Source organism: Podarcis bocagei (assembly GCF_964188305.1).
Source record: "Podarcis bocagei genome assembly, chromosome: 2".
Taxonomy (NCBI): Eukaryota; Metazoa; Chordata; class Lepidosauria; order Squamata; family Lacertidae; genus Podarcis; species Podarcis bocagei.
Genome location: NC_138126.1, coordinates 4645362 through 4659293, shown reverse-complemented (window position 1 = coordinate 4659293; position 13932 = coordinate 4645362). Strand labels below are relative to the sequence as shown.

The 13932-nt window shown below is 46.1% G+C and overlaps 1 protein-coding gene and 1 long non-coding RNA gene across 3 annotated transcripts in view; one reads left to right on the top strand and one right to left on the bottom strand.

Annotated features, from left to right (window-relative positions):
- LOC308581426 overlaps window positions 1-13932 on the top strand; it is a 131128-nt gene that overhangs the window by 74056 nt on the left and 43140 nt on the right. The window lies entirely within an intron of this gene.
- Window positions 1184-13929, bottom strand: LOC308580644 (zinc finger protein 213-like). 2 transcript variants are annotated; one of them, XM_081182597.1, is made up of 7 exons: window positions 13544-13929; window positions 11717-12329; window positions 10028-10157; window positions 9632-9676; window positions 8277-8362; window positions 4186-4312; window positions 1184-3507 (listed from the first exon to the last, which is right to left on the bottom strand). In XM_081182597.1, exons 2-7 carry the CDS (start codon window positions 12131-12133, stop codon window positions 2552-2554), a joined length of 1761 nt encoding a protein of 586 aa, XP_081038723.1. In that variant the 5' UTR covers window positions 12134-12329; window positions 13544-13929; the 3' UTR covers window positions 1184-2551. The 2 variants fall into 2 exon arrangements, with proteins under 2 accessions (XP_081038723.1, XP_081038724.1); XM_081182598.1 differs by lacking the exon at window positions 9632-9676 and having other exon boundaries at window positions 13544-13927.

The following is a 13932-nucleotide window of genomic DNA, read 5'->3' as shown; positions in this document are numbered from 1 at the left end:
TGCTCCTGCCAACCTAGCAGTTCGAAAGCATGTCAAAGTGCTAGTACTGTGGTGCCCCGCAAGACGAATGCCTCGCAAGATGAAAAACCCGCTAGACGAAAGGGTTTTCCGTTTTTTGATGCGCTTCAGAAGACGAATTTCCCTATGGGCTTGCTTCACAAGACGAAAACGTCTTGCGATTTTCTTCGCTCCCCCCCCCCTTTTTCTAAGCCGCTAATAGCCTTTTAGCCGCTAAGCCGCTAATAGCCGCTAAGCCGCTAATAGCGCTAATCCGCTAATAGGGTTGCTTCGCAAGACGAAAAAACCGCTAGACGAAGAGACTCGCGGAATGGATTATTTTCGTCTTGCGAGGCACCACTGTAGATAAATAGGTACTGCTCTGGCGGGAAAGTAAACGGCGTTTCCGTGCACTGCTCTGGTTCGCCAGAAGCGGCTTAGTCATGCTGGCCACATGACCCGGAAGCTATACGCCGGCTCCCTCGGCCAATAAAGCGAGATGAGTGCCACAACCCCAGAGTCGGCCATGACTGGACCTAATGGTCAGGGGTCCCTTTACCTTTTAAGGACCAGGGAACTGTAAATGCTTTCCTTTGCATTGTGATGAAGTAAGTGTGAAATACTATATTTGAGTGACAGGGGCAACCACTGGATCTCAGGTTCTACCCGAGACCACACCTTTCCTGTGACATACCTATGATGTATTGATGATGCTTCTGGAAATGTATGATGGGAAACTTTAAAATAATTATCTATCCATTGTTTGGGGCTTTTGGCTGCTTCATCTTTGTGGTAGTGGGAAGTCTTGTTGCAACAATTAAGATCATGCCACCGGGCCGCTGTTTGGCGTCTATGTCCTGGCTGAAGTCTCTCGCTTGTGACCCCCGACCGGAACCTATGGGAGCCAAGGTTAGGCAATTGTGGGGTGCTCCAGTGACTCTATTTTTCTTTTTCCTCTTCTTTCACCACCCATCATAGCACAGTAAGATTGTCTTCCATGAACATGGTCTCAACAGTGAGTCCATAAGTGACTGTGGAGGCCAATTCTGGTTCCTGTTGTAAACAAAAAATCTGCCCTTTTCCCTTATGGGGTACCCAAGAGACCATATAGAGTCCTTACGTAGGTTCCCCACTGGTAAGAGAAAATGACAGAGGCCAACCAGAGAATATTGAGAAGCAAAGCAACTAGAAAACCTGATATTTATTGATCTGTTGCAACAGGGTGCCCCCTTCACACGCAGGAAAGAAGGACGACCCCAGAATCAAGGTGTGCCTGCCCTTATATATACATTTTAAATTCCCTGCCCTGGAGCTCAAGACCGCCCCTCCATACATCATACATACATCACAGAAGGGGTGTAACACAAGATCACCCCCACATACCGTACCTACATCACAGAAAAGGCAGTCTACAGCAGAAATCTGAATGTGTTTTTCCTGTCTGCCAGGTTATCTGATTGCCTTTCCTGATAGTCTGTCACCCATTAAAATGCTGATTACTCAATTCCTGAGACAATGGGAAGGCTCCCTGACCCCCTCCCTCCTTGCAGAGAAAACGTTTGGTCAGTTTGGGAATCAAAAATGGTTTCAGGTTGGTCTTCCTGTGCTGATCTATGTACGTGCTTTTATGTACCACAGGGGTGTGGGACTTGTTTGTCTGTTCCCAACAGCAAGGGCTGGCGGACCAGCAAGGGCTTGCTTACTGCAAGGCCACCTTAGTTCCTGGCACCCAGCACCACCTAGCCAGCCCCAGAGGGACCATTCGCCTAGGGAGCTTGTAGCCAGGGCTGCTGCCACAAACAGCTATGCAAGCCTTTGGGAGGTAGAGATGCAAGAGGGCGTCCGAGGAGGGAGCGAAGGAAAGAGGGATGGAGGCCAGTGTTGCCTGTGGCACCCCTGAGCATCCTTCACGGCACCCCAGGGTGCCAGGGCACACTGGTTGAAAACCGCTGCAGAATAAGACTTTGTTTATGTCTTCAGGCTGTCAACTGTACGAAACAAATTTTACTACACTGTGGGCTTTATAAACAAGCCAGGAACCAATTCATCAAAGCTTTCTTGGTGAATTCATCTGGTAAGTCTGATACCTTTTATCTCAAATATCTCCTTGGAAGATAAATAATATAATCCTGGCTGTGGCAAAATTTCTCTCAGGGGTAATAAGAATTAGAAATTGACATGCTCTGGATAGATAGATAAATAAATAATAATAACAACAACAACAACAATAATAATAATAATAATGAATTATACCCCGCCCATCTGGCTGGGCTTCCCCAACCACTCTGGGCGGCTTCCAACAAAATATTAAAATACAGTAATGCACCAAACATTAAAAGCTTCCCTAAACAGGGTTGCCCTGCAATGTTTTTCCTGTATCTCTGCTATATTTTGTTTTCAAAATTGATTTTGAGGGTCTTTGGACTGTAATAAAGTAAGTTTAGTGCTCCCACTACAGCTTTTTCCACATTCCCTTAGAGGGTTTATCCACAGCGTGGGCTCCCAGATGCACAGTCAGGCCATCACTCCCACTAAAGCTTTCTCCACACCCTATTCATTGATACGGTTTCTCCTTGGTGTGGGTTCCTTTGTGTAAAGTAAGGTGGTAATTGCGACTAAAGCTCTTTCCACACTCCAAACATTTAAAGGGTTTTTCCCCTGTGTGGGTTCTTTGATGTGCAGCAAGGCCTCCACTCTGGCAAAAGCTCTTTCCACACTCCATGCACTTGTGAGGTTTCACTCCTGTGTGGGTTCTCTGATGCACAGTAAGGTCACAGTTCCTATGGAAGCTCTTGCCACACTCCATGCATTTAAACGGTTTTGCCCACGTGTGCGTTCTTTGATGTGCAGCAAGGCCTCCACTCTGGCTAAAGCTTTTTCCGCACTCCATACATTTGTAAGGTTTCACTCCTGTGTGGGTCCTCTGGTGCTCAGTAAGGTCACTACTCTCATGGAAGCCTTTCCCACACTCAATGCATATAAACGATTTATCCCATGTGTGTGTCCTTTGATGTGCAGTAAGGCTTTTACCATGTTTGAAACTCTTTTCACACACCATACATTTAAACGGTTTCTCCCCTGTGTGGGTTCTCTGATGTAAAGTAAGATGGTCACGTCGACTGAAGCTTTTTCCACACTCCATGCATGTAAATGGTTTCTCCCCTGTGTGAGTTCTTTGGTGCACATTTAGATCCCCACCACGACTGAAGCTCTTTCCACATTCTAAACATTTATATGCTTTCTCCTCTGTGTGGATGCTGTAACATATACTAGATTGTGATTGATACTTATATGGTTCACCACGCACTGGACATGTCTTCCTGCTGTTTCCTTTGAGATCTTGCGAATTCAGGGGTACATGGACATCAATGTCCGGAGTTGTGGTGGATTTCTCTTCCCCATTCATTGACTTTTGGGGTGCTTCTTGACTGGCAAACATCTCTTTCCATGCTTCATTCTCTGATGTCGCCATGGATGTCTCACTAATATTCTTATTATTCTGCCTATTACCTGTTTTGGGGGAGGGAGAAAAAGAAAATGCGTTTCAATTGCAAGGCAGAAGCAGATTCTTGTTATGGATCGAGCCCAGTTCTCTGCTTCTCCGATTCTATCGTTTTCAAGCGTCTCCCCTTCCTTCTCCCCAAGCCCTGCTGAATCTGAGGTTAGCTTCTGAATATGCTACAATCTCAGGACGACACCAAAATTCCTGCTCCACCTCCCACTTGCTGTTGTTGGGATAAATTATAAAGAGAGGTTCCTACACTGGAGGTATCCCTCTCAGAAACCCGAGAGGAGACTTGATATGGTTAGTCAGCAGTCAAAGAAACTATTAGAGGCAAGAAGGCTCCCTTCAAAAAATTGAAGTCTTGCCCAAATGAAGAGAACGAAAAGAAACTCAAATTTCGGTATCAAAGAGGGCAAGCAGACACCAAAGGATGCTACAGAAGACTTTCTATGACAGCCTATCTCAACCTGTGGGTCCCCAGATGTTGTTGAACTACAACTCCCATTGCCCCTAGCTAGCAAGGCCAGAGCTCAGGGATGATGGGAGTTGTAGTCCGACAACATCTGGAGACCCACAGGTTGAGAACCTCTGTTCTATGAGCTTCTGGTCCGGGATAGCCTGGCAACTGTTGACCATCTCTGCACTGCACAGTTTATCTTAACAAGGGAAGAGGGGGTCCTTACCCAGAGAGACCAAGTTCCCATAATTCTCCATCGTGACCTCCCACTGCAGGGCTCTTTGGCCTGGATCCAACAGAGCCCACTCCTCCTCCGTGAAAAACACAGCCACCTCCTCAAAGGTCAGTGAGCCCTGGGGAGAGAAAGGGGGGTTAGAAAATATTTGCTCCTCGCGACTGACGTAGAGAGAGCTGTGATTCTGGCATTGCATGCCTCGATGACCCGTTGGGTTGCTGGGGTTTATGCGGGCAGAACTCCAGGGAAGCAATAGGAGCACATCGTGGAAACATAGCTCCATAGAGTTGTAGACTTGAATGGGACCTCCCCAACGGTCCTCTAGTCCAGGAATCTCAGTTTAAGCTTCCATGACCGAGGAGCAACCTCCAATACGGAGGTTTAAAAGTATTCACCAAATGTTGCCTCCGCACACGCAGTAATATATGTTCCATGTTTCACATATAGGTAAAGGTAAAGGACCCCCGGATGGTTAAGTCCAGTCAAAGGTGACTATTGGGTTGCAGCGCTCATCTCGCTTTCAGGCCAAGGGAGCCGGCATTTGTCCACAGACAGTTTTCCAGGTCATGTGGCCAGCATGACTAAGAAGAAGAAGAAGAGTTTGGATTTGATATCCCGCTTTATCGCTACCTGAAGGAGTCTCAAAGCGGCTGACATTCTCCTTTCCCTTCCTCCCCCACAACAGACACTCTGTGAGGTGAGTGGGGCTGAGAGACTTCACAGAAGTGTGACTGGCCCAAGGTCACCCAGCAGCTGCATGTGGAGGAGCGGAGAAGCGAACCCGGTTCCCCAGATTACGAGACTACTGCTCTTAACCACTACACCACACTGGCTCTCCGCTACTAAACCGCTACTGGCACAGGGAGGACCGTGACGAGTGCCAGAGTGCATGGAAACGTCATTTACCTTCCTGCCGCAGCAGTATCTATTGATCTACTTGCACTGGTATGCTTTCGAACTGCTAGGTTGTCAGGAGCTGGGACAGAGAAACAAGAGGTCACCCCGTTGCGGGGATTCGAACAGCTGACCTTCCGATCAGCAAGCCCGAGAGGCTCAGTGGTTTAGACCACAGCGCCACCCAGGTGCCTTCATTCACGTATAAAATGAGATGGTATCTCTAAGCTCCTAAACAGTTTTTAAAGCCCAACAGCTTGCTCTTAAGTCTCTCTCTGTGACTCTTACTACTACTACTAATAATAATAAATTTTATTTATACCCCGCCCTCCCCGGCCAAAGCCAGGCTCAGGGCGGCTAACACCAATAAAATTACAATAAAAACATAATAGAAAAAAAGCCATTTAAAATACAGGTTAAAATGCAATTTAAAATGCAGTCTCATTTTAAAAGTAGCCGATAGATCAAGACCATAAGGGGAGGGAAACATAATGGTCAGACTGAGTCCAAACCAAAGGCCAGGCGGAACAGCTCTGTCTTGCAGGCCCTGCGGAAAGATATCAAGTCCCGCAGGGCCCTAGTCTCTTGGGACAGAGCGTTCCACCAAGTCGGGGCCAGTACTGAAAAGGCCCTGGCCCTAGGTGAGATCAATCTAACTACCTTGTGACTTGGGACCTCCAAAGTGTTGTCATTTGTGGACCTTAAGGTCCTCCGCGGGGCATCCCAGGAGAGGCGGTCCCGTAGGTACGTGGGCCCTAGGCCGCAAATCTCTCTCGCAGCAAGCTCTTCTTGGTCTCCTCTCTTTCCTAAAACATTCCTGTTCAGTGGTTTGTTTGCATTTTCACAAACACACAGCACTTCTCTCTGAACACAAAACTGAGAAAAATGCGGATGACTGTGGGAGACTCACACACGCTAAGCCACCCTGCTACACGGTAAATTCTATAACCAGGGTGTCTCTGGACCTCAAATTAAGACTCAGGCAAATAGTAATATTTAGAACTTACTGGACCCCAGTCTGCTTGTTTATGAAAGGACTATCTAAGACATCTAGTTGCTGGAGATGTGACAGCGATTAAGCTTACCTAAAACATATGTTTGTACAATGTCCTAAGGGACGCGGGCAACGCTGTGGTGTAAACCACAGAGCCTAGGGCTTGCCGATCGAAAGGTCAGCAGTTTGAATCCCCCTGATGGGGTGAGCTCCCATTGCTCGGTCCCAACTCCTGCCCACCTAGCAGTTCAAAAGCACATCAAGTGCAAGTAGATAAATAGGTACCGCTCCGGCGGGAAGGTAAACAGCGTTTCTGTGCGCTGCTCTGGTTCGCCAGAAGCGGCTTAGTCATGGTGACCACATGACCCGGAAAAACTGTCTGCAGACAAATGTCGGCTCCCTTGGCCAGTAAAGCGAGATGAGGGCCCAATCACAGAGTTGTTCGCAACTGGACTTAACTGTCAGGGGTCCCTTGACCTTTACAATGTCCTACATTGAAAAACTTTTGGCAGAAGGTAATAGAGATAATCAGCATGACTGCAGAGGAAAATGTCATTTTGAATGATATACCCAACACATGGAATCTAACAAAGGGGCAATATGAGCGGACTCTCCTCGCTCTCACTGCTGGTGTTGATGAACTGGAAAAATAAAAATGGAGTTCCCTTTAACGATTCAATTGAAGATTCATTTTTATAAATACCATATTAGGTTAAGGTCTGGTTAACTACACTAACAATTCCCCACCCCACCCCTTTTTGTAATGTAAACTTCTTTTCTGTGTCTTATGTACTTTTGTACTTCTTTATTTTTTCAATAAATAATGTAGAACACACAAAAAAATTGCCCTGCTGTAAGACTTTAGGAAATCAGCCCTGAGTGCTCACACCCCAGAGGACAGGATCACACTTCAAAACGACCTTGACAGATTAGAGAACTGGGCCAAAACAAACAAGATGAACTTTAACAGGGAGAAATGTAAAGTATTGCACTTGGGCAAAAAAAATGAGAGGCACAAATACAAGATGGGTGACACCTGGCTTGAGAGCAGTACATGTGAAAAGGATCTAGGAGTCTTGGTTGACCACAAACTTGACATGAGCCAACAGTGTGACGTGGCAGCTCAAAAAGCCAATGCAATTCTGGGCCGCATCAATAGGAGTATAGCATCTAGATCAAGGGAAGTAATAGTGCCACTGTATTCTGCTCTGGTCAGACCTCACCTGGAGTACTGTGTCCAGTTCTGGGCACCACAGTTCAAGAAGGACACTGACAAACTGGAACGTGTCCAGAGGAGGGCAACCAAAATGGTCAAAGGCCTGGAAACGATGCCGTATGAGGAACGGTTAAGGGAGCTGGGCATGTTTAGCCTGGAGAAGAGGAGGTTAAGGGGTGATATGATAGCCATGTTCAAATATATAAAAGGATGTCACATAGAAGAGGGAGAAAGGTTGTTTTCTGCTGCTCCAGAGAAGCGGACACGGAGCAATGGATCCAAACTACAAGAAGATTCCACCTAAACATTAGGAAGAACTTCCTGACAGTAAGAGCTGTTTGACAGTGGAATTTGCTGCCAAGGAGTGTGGTGGAGTCTCCTACTTTGGAGGTCTTTAAGCAGAGGCTTGACAACCATATGTCAGGAGTGCTCAAATGGTGTTTCCTGCTTGGCAGGGGGTTGGACTCGATGGCCCTTGTGGTCTATTCCAACTCTATGATTCTATGATTCTATGGAAGGACAGATCGTGAAGCTGAGGCTCCAAGACTTTGGCCACCTCATGAGAAGAGAAGACTCCCTGGAAAAGACCCTGATGTTGGGAAAGGAGAAGGGGACGACAGAGGACGAGATGGTTGGACAGTGTTCTCGAAGCTACCAGCATGAGTCTGACCAAGGCAGTGGAAGACAGGAGTGCCTTGCGTGCTCTGGTCCATGGGGTCACAAAGAGTCAGACATGACTAAACGACTAAACAACAACAAAGACTTGGGACTCCCTGCAGCTGCAATCTTGAGGGGGGGGAAAGGGAATCTTTTACATTCCGCTTGGTCAGAATAAACCATTTCCTTAACACAGGTCCCTTTCCATCTGTTGTGATTCTACGAAGGAAGCAGAGATCCTTGGAAAGGGATCAAGGAGCAGATCCTTTCAAGTCCTGGCTAACACCACTTCCCAGATCCCAAGTTTTTTCCATCTCCTACCTGACCAGGCAACTGAACGAACACCATTTCTTCTTTGTCACACAGTAAGGAAAGGCTGGGATGATCGGGCAGAGGAGTTCTGCTGCCTATGAGCGAAAGGAAAAAAGGAAGCAGGAAGGTTTCTTCTGCTGTTTCCTGTCACCTGCCTGGGTATATATACTTTGCCTGGGTATACTTTGCAGGTATGCAGCTTGGGGATCAGGGTGGGTTTTGATTTAAATCAAATCAATTTAAACCACGATTTAAGTCACTAGTCAGTAAGACTTGATTTAAATCTTTTTAAAAACAACAACAACAACAACACTCATTCTTGCTGTTATAATCTTAATATTTACAACCAGATAAAGGTTTCGTTTCTGGAATAATACATTTTCAGAGTAGTTTTTACAGGTATATCAAAAATTACTGATTTGGTTTTACTATTAAAAATACATAGAGTGAAATTATTGTAAGGTTTAATAGGTTAACTCTATATTCGGACAACTTTCCTGCTGTACTTTATTGGAAGGAGAATAATATTTTAAACAATTTAACTAAAACAACAACATTGTAACATATGTATCCATGTTTGCTAACTGATGTGGTTATACATTTCCACCCCCACCCCCCAAAAAAACCTTAAGGCATAAAAACTTAAAACAAACCCTTATTTCCTGATGAATAGCCTTTGGACTATAATGTAACTTAAATAGGAAACTATCTTTAGAAAGATATTTCCTCCAAAGGCATTTTATTTTTAAAAATCCAATTTAATATTTTTTTTTAACCCTGATTTAAATAAACAAAATCCAAAATTTAAAAACCCCCAGTTTTTGTTGTTGTTGTTTTTAAAAAATCATTGATTTTTTTAATCCACTCTGTTAGAGATACATCTGGATTCAGTTCTGTCCCCTGAGACTCTGGTGGTGCAAAGTGCCACCCATCACCTTTGGCTAGTGGCCAAGCTGCACCCCTATCTGCGCCGGAATAGCCTAAATTAAGCGTCCTCAAACTCAATCCTCCAGATGTTTTGAGACTGCAGTTCCCATCATCCCTGACCACTGGTCCTGCTAGCTAGGGATCATGGGAGTTGTAGGCCAGAAAACATCCGGAGGGCCGTGTTAGAGGAAGCCTGGACTAACTTCTGTTGCCTTCGCTCTGGTAACCTCTAGGTTAGATTACATTGTATTTTGTTGCTTTAATTTGTTTTCCTTTTTTATTTATTTATTAACAATCTCTTATATCATATGACACATTTCATATAGCATATCTCGTATAACGTATACATATACACATGTATTGTGCATCTTCTTGAGTAAACATACATATAATCTGTGTAAGAAAAAGCATATACAAGTAGTATTTTGTTTACTTACATAAACTAAACTGATTCGTATTTTTAATATCTTTTGTTGTCTTATCTATTTATTAACATGAATTAAAGAAAGAAAAAACCAGGAAAGACAGTCCACGGGCAGGTAGGGTCTCAGCCTGCGTACCAGATGGAGCTGATAAACAGCTGCCCTGGACACAGAATTAACCTGCGCCTCCATGGACAGCTGTGAGTCCAAAATGACTCCCAGGCTGCGCACCTGGTACTTCTGTCTTGTCAGGATTCAACCTCAATCTGTTAGCCACCATCCATCCTACAACCTTCAGCTGGAGCAGAATTCCCCGGTTAGTCATGGAGGCAAGACGGTTTGGGCATATAAAACCACCCCCACCCCCGAGACCGTGATCAAACAAAAAACCCACTCCCAATTCCTCCTTACCCAGCGAAGGGGAAGCATCCGTTCCACTGCCCTCCGGAATGGCTCTCCAGAACAGCTGCTGCCTCCTGCTGGCCGGCGGGGCCTTCTCTGTGTCGTAAAATGGAAGGCCCCCATTTTTCAGCCTCTGGATCTGAAATAAAAATGGGGATCCCCACGCCGGGAAAGGGATTAGGAAGAGGCGTCCTGATGTCATCACGGGGGTGGGACACACCAAACATTTGCACATTCTATCCTCCCCTTGGGGAGTTTAGCTCTTACAACGAATTCATACCAAAGTAGCTGAGAAAGAGATTTCAGATGGGGAAACTCCACTGGACTGTCAAAATGGGATTTGGCATAAAAAGTGTAATGCTTTGATTCTGGTGTAGAAATTTGCTCCCTTTTTTAATTTGGCATGTGTTATTTAACTTTATTTTCTTTTATTGTAACAGATTAATGGGGCCGGGGGGGGGAGGAATTCCAGGAGGTTGGATTAGATTGGGCATCCCCAAACTTGGCCCTCCAGATGTTTTGGGACTACAATTCCCATCATCCCTGACCACTGGTCCTGTTAGCTAGGGATGATGGGAGTTGTAGGCCAAAAACATCTGGAGGGCCGAGTTTGCCTATGCCTGATGACTCTTCGGCAGGGTGGATTTGATTTAAATAAAATGGATTTAAATCACTAGTCTGTATGACTTGATTTATTTATTTATTTATTTACAGAAAGACTCTTTCTTGCTGGTATAATCTTAATATTTACAACCAGATGAAGGTTTCGCTTTTGGAATAATAAATTTTCAGAGTAGTTTTTACAGTTACATTAAAAATTACTGATTTGGTTATACTATTAGAAATACATGGACAGATGGTTATGAAATTATTGTGAGGTTCAATAAGTTTGGACAACTTTTCTGCTGCACTTAATATCAATTTAAACCATTTATTTAACTAAACTATTTAACTAAAACAATAACATTATAGCGTTTGTTAACTGATGTGATTAAACAATTTTTTTAAAAAAACCATACTGAGTTTTAGCATGAAAAACTTAAAACAAATCTTTATTTCCTTTGGACTATAATGTAACTTAAATAGAAAACTATCTTTAGAAATATTTTTACTCCAAAGGGATTTCAATTTGAAAATCCGATTTAAATGAAAAAATCTGATTTTTTAATCATTGATTTTTATCCACCCTGCTATTTCGCTCCTTCCCAACTACCATAATAATAATAATAATAATAATAATAATAATAATAATAATAATAATAATAAATTATTTATATCCCACCCTCCCCAGCTGAAGCCGGGCTCAGAGCAGCTAAAACAGTAAAAGTAACACAGTTAACATAAAATCACAATCAATTAATTGAGATACGTTCAAAAATCAATTCATTCTGAAATCAATTCAGAATCAACCATTGGGCTAGAGTTCTGTGAAGATTACAGGGCTGTGCCCTGGCCAAAGGCCTGGTGGAACAGCTCTGTCTTGCAGGCCCTGCGGAAAGATGTCCGTAGTCTCTTGTGACAGAGAGTTCCACCACATCGGGGCCACGGCCGAAAAAGCCCTGGCTCTGGTTGAGGCCAGCCTCACCTCCCTGTGGCCTGGGACCTCCAAGATGTTTTTGTTTGAAGACCGTAAGGTCCTCCGTGGGACATACCAGGAGAGGCGGTCCCGTAGGTACGATTTAAAGAAAGCGCTCTCACCTGCTCCTTTTCTTCCTGCCTCTTCTCTTCCACCTGGCTCAGGAGGAAGCCTTCTGCCAGGGCCACCGCCTGGGAGCTGGTCTCAGCTCCGCACTCCCTGACCCAGTTCTCCATCTCCGGGGGGAGGATAGTCAGGAACTGCTCCAAGACCACCAGGTCCAGCATCTGGGCCTTCGAGTGCTTTTCCGGCTTCAGCCACTGGCGGTAGAGGTGGTGGAGGCGGCTGCAGACCTCGCGGGGGCCCTCAGCCTCCTGGTAGCAAAACGCCCGGAAGTGTTGGCGCTGGACGTCTGAGCTGGCATTGCCCTCGCCCAAGATCTGCTGCACGTTCCTTTCCCAGACCTCCCCAGCGCTCCCAGTCTGGGTGACGTGGGGGTCCTTTCCTCCCCTGGGAGCCGCTGAGTCTGGCTTTTCCATCTCCCAAAGTTCCCAGAAGGAATCCAAGGATTGCCTTGCTCCTTGGAGAATTTTGTTCCCAAACCAAAGGCTGCCGGAATTTGATTGGCGTTGGAGGAGAGGGCGTCGATGTCCGGCAAAGTTTGCAAGCCCGCCTCTTGCACACGCCTAAGGGAAAGATACTTTGCTAGGAGTGAAGGGTGACCCCGGCTGGGACCTGTAAAAGACGGCAGAGACTTATAAGCAGCCGAGAGACATGGGGGAGCAGTGGAGGCAGTGTGGTGTAGTGGTTAGTGTGTTGGGCTTGGACATGGGAGACGAATAAGAGGAGGAGGAAGATGAATTTACTATTTATACCCCACTCATTTGGCTGGATTTCCCCAACTCTGGGCAGCTCCCAAGAGAATACTAAAAACACAATAGAACATCTATCCTTAAAAACTTCCCTAAACAGGGCTGCCTTCAGATGTCTTCTAGAAATCAGATAGTTGTTTATTTCCTTGACATCTGATGGGAGGGCATTCCACAGGGCAGGTGCCACCACCGAGAAGGCCCTCTGCCTGGTTCCCTACAACCTCACTTCTCCAGCGAGGGAACTACCAGAAGGCCCTTGGAGCTAGACCTCAGTGTCTGGACTGGTATACAGTCATACCTAGGGTTGAAGTTGCTTCAGGTTGAGCATTTTCGGGTTGCACTCCGCGGTGACCCGGAAGTAATGGAACGCGTTACTTCCGGGTTTCGCTGGTCACACATGCGTAGATGGCCAAAATGGCGTCACACACATGCGCAGAAGAGGCAAATCGCAATCCGCGCACGCGCAGACACGGGCTGTGTTCGCTTCAGGATGCGAACGGGGCTCCAGAACGGATCCCGTTCGTATCCAGAGGTACCACTGTACTGGGCCAGGATTAAGAGGCCAAGAAGTCTGATGATCAGGCCAGTGGCCAACAAGATTCCTGTGGGGATCTTGAAAGCAGGATCCGAACACAATAGCCCTCGCCTCTCCTGTAATTTCCAGCAACTGATACTCCGAATTATTGCTGACTTCCACTTGCTCACTTCAAAGGCTTTGCATGTCAACAAGGAAGTTCTAGGCCCTGCAACAGAACCTTTCAATAACTCTTCAGAAATTATTACTCTTACATAATCCGCCAGGACAACCCTGATTTCTTTCTCTTTCAGGGCCCGGTGACCTTTGAGGAGGTGGCTGTGCAGCCAAGAAGCCCACTTAGGTTTTCTCTCCCCAACCTCTGTTGCATTTGCCCCCCCTGCTCTCCCCTTGGAGGAAGAGACAGCAGGGGCTGTTGGAGAGAGAGGTAAGTCCCAAAATTCTTCCCTCTCTCTCTCTTGGCAGAGTTAAGCCCAACGCAGCCCACCCCCTGCCCTCATCCCATTCCCCCCACAGCCAGCGGAGATTATATTTCTACTCACAAGAGTTTCAGGAGCTGCAGCAAACAAGACAAGTTAAAAAAAAAGAGCGAAGAAGGAAAAAGGACTTAGAAAGGAACTTGGCAGGAGAATGATCTCCCTTTGGAGAGATTTGATTCCCAGGTTCTGCTTCCTCGCCTTCTTCTTCCTACAAGGCAGACGAGGAAGGGAGCCTGCTAAGCCCCGCCCACTTGGGAAACTTGACCTCAGGGCTCGGGTTAACCCTTCCGTGCCCGCAAGGTGAGTCAGCAGCTGCCTACTGCAATAGCGCCCTGATTATTTTTTGGATTACTTTTTTTTGCAGGGGGGGGGGGAGGAGATCCCAGGCTCGTTTGATGCTCTGCGCGCCCCCTCCCTTCCTCCGATGCCACCCTCCCCTCCTCCCTGCACGC

Coding starts and splice junctions, on each gene's coding strand:
- LOC308580644 (XM_081182597.1), bottom strand. CDS start 12,133: ATGGAAAAGCCAGACTCAGCGGCTCCCAGGGGAGGAAAGGACCCCCAC. Junction 10,158..11,716: donor GGCAGGAAGAAAAGGAGCAG/GTGAGAGCGCTT, acceptor TTTTTATTTCAG/ATCCAGAGGCTGAAAAATGG. Junction 3,508..4,185: donor TGGGAACTTGGTCTCTCTGG/GTAAGGACCCCC, acceptor CCCCCAAAACAG/GTAATAGGCAGAATAATAAG.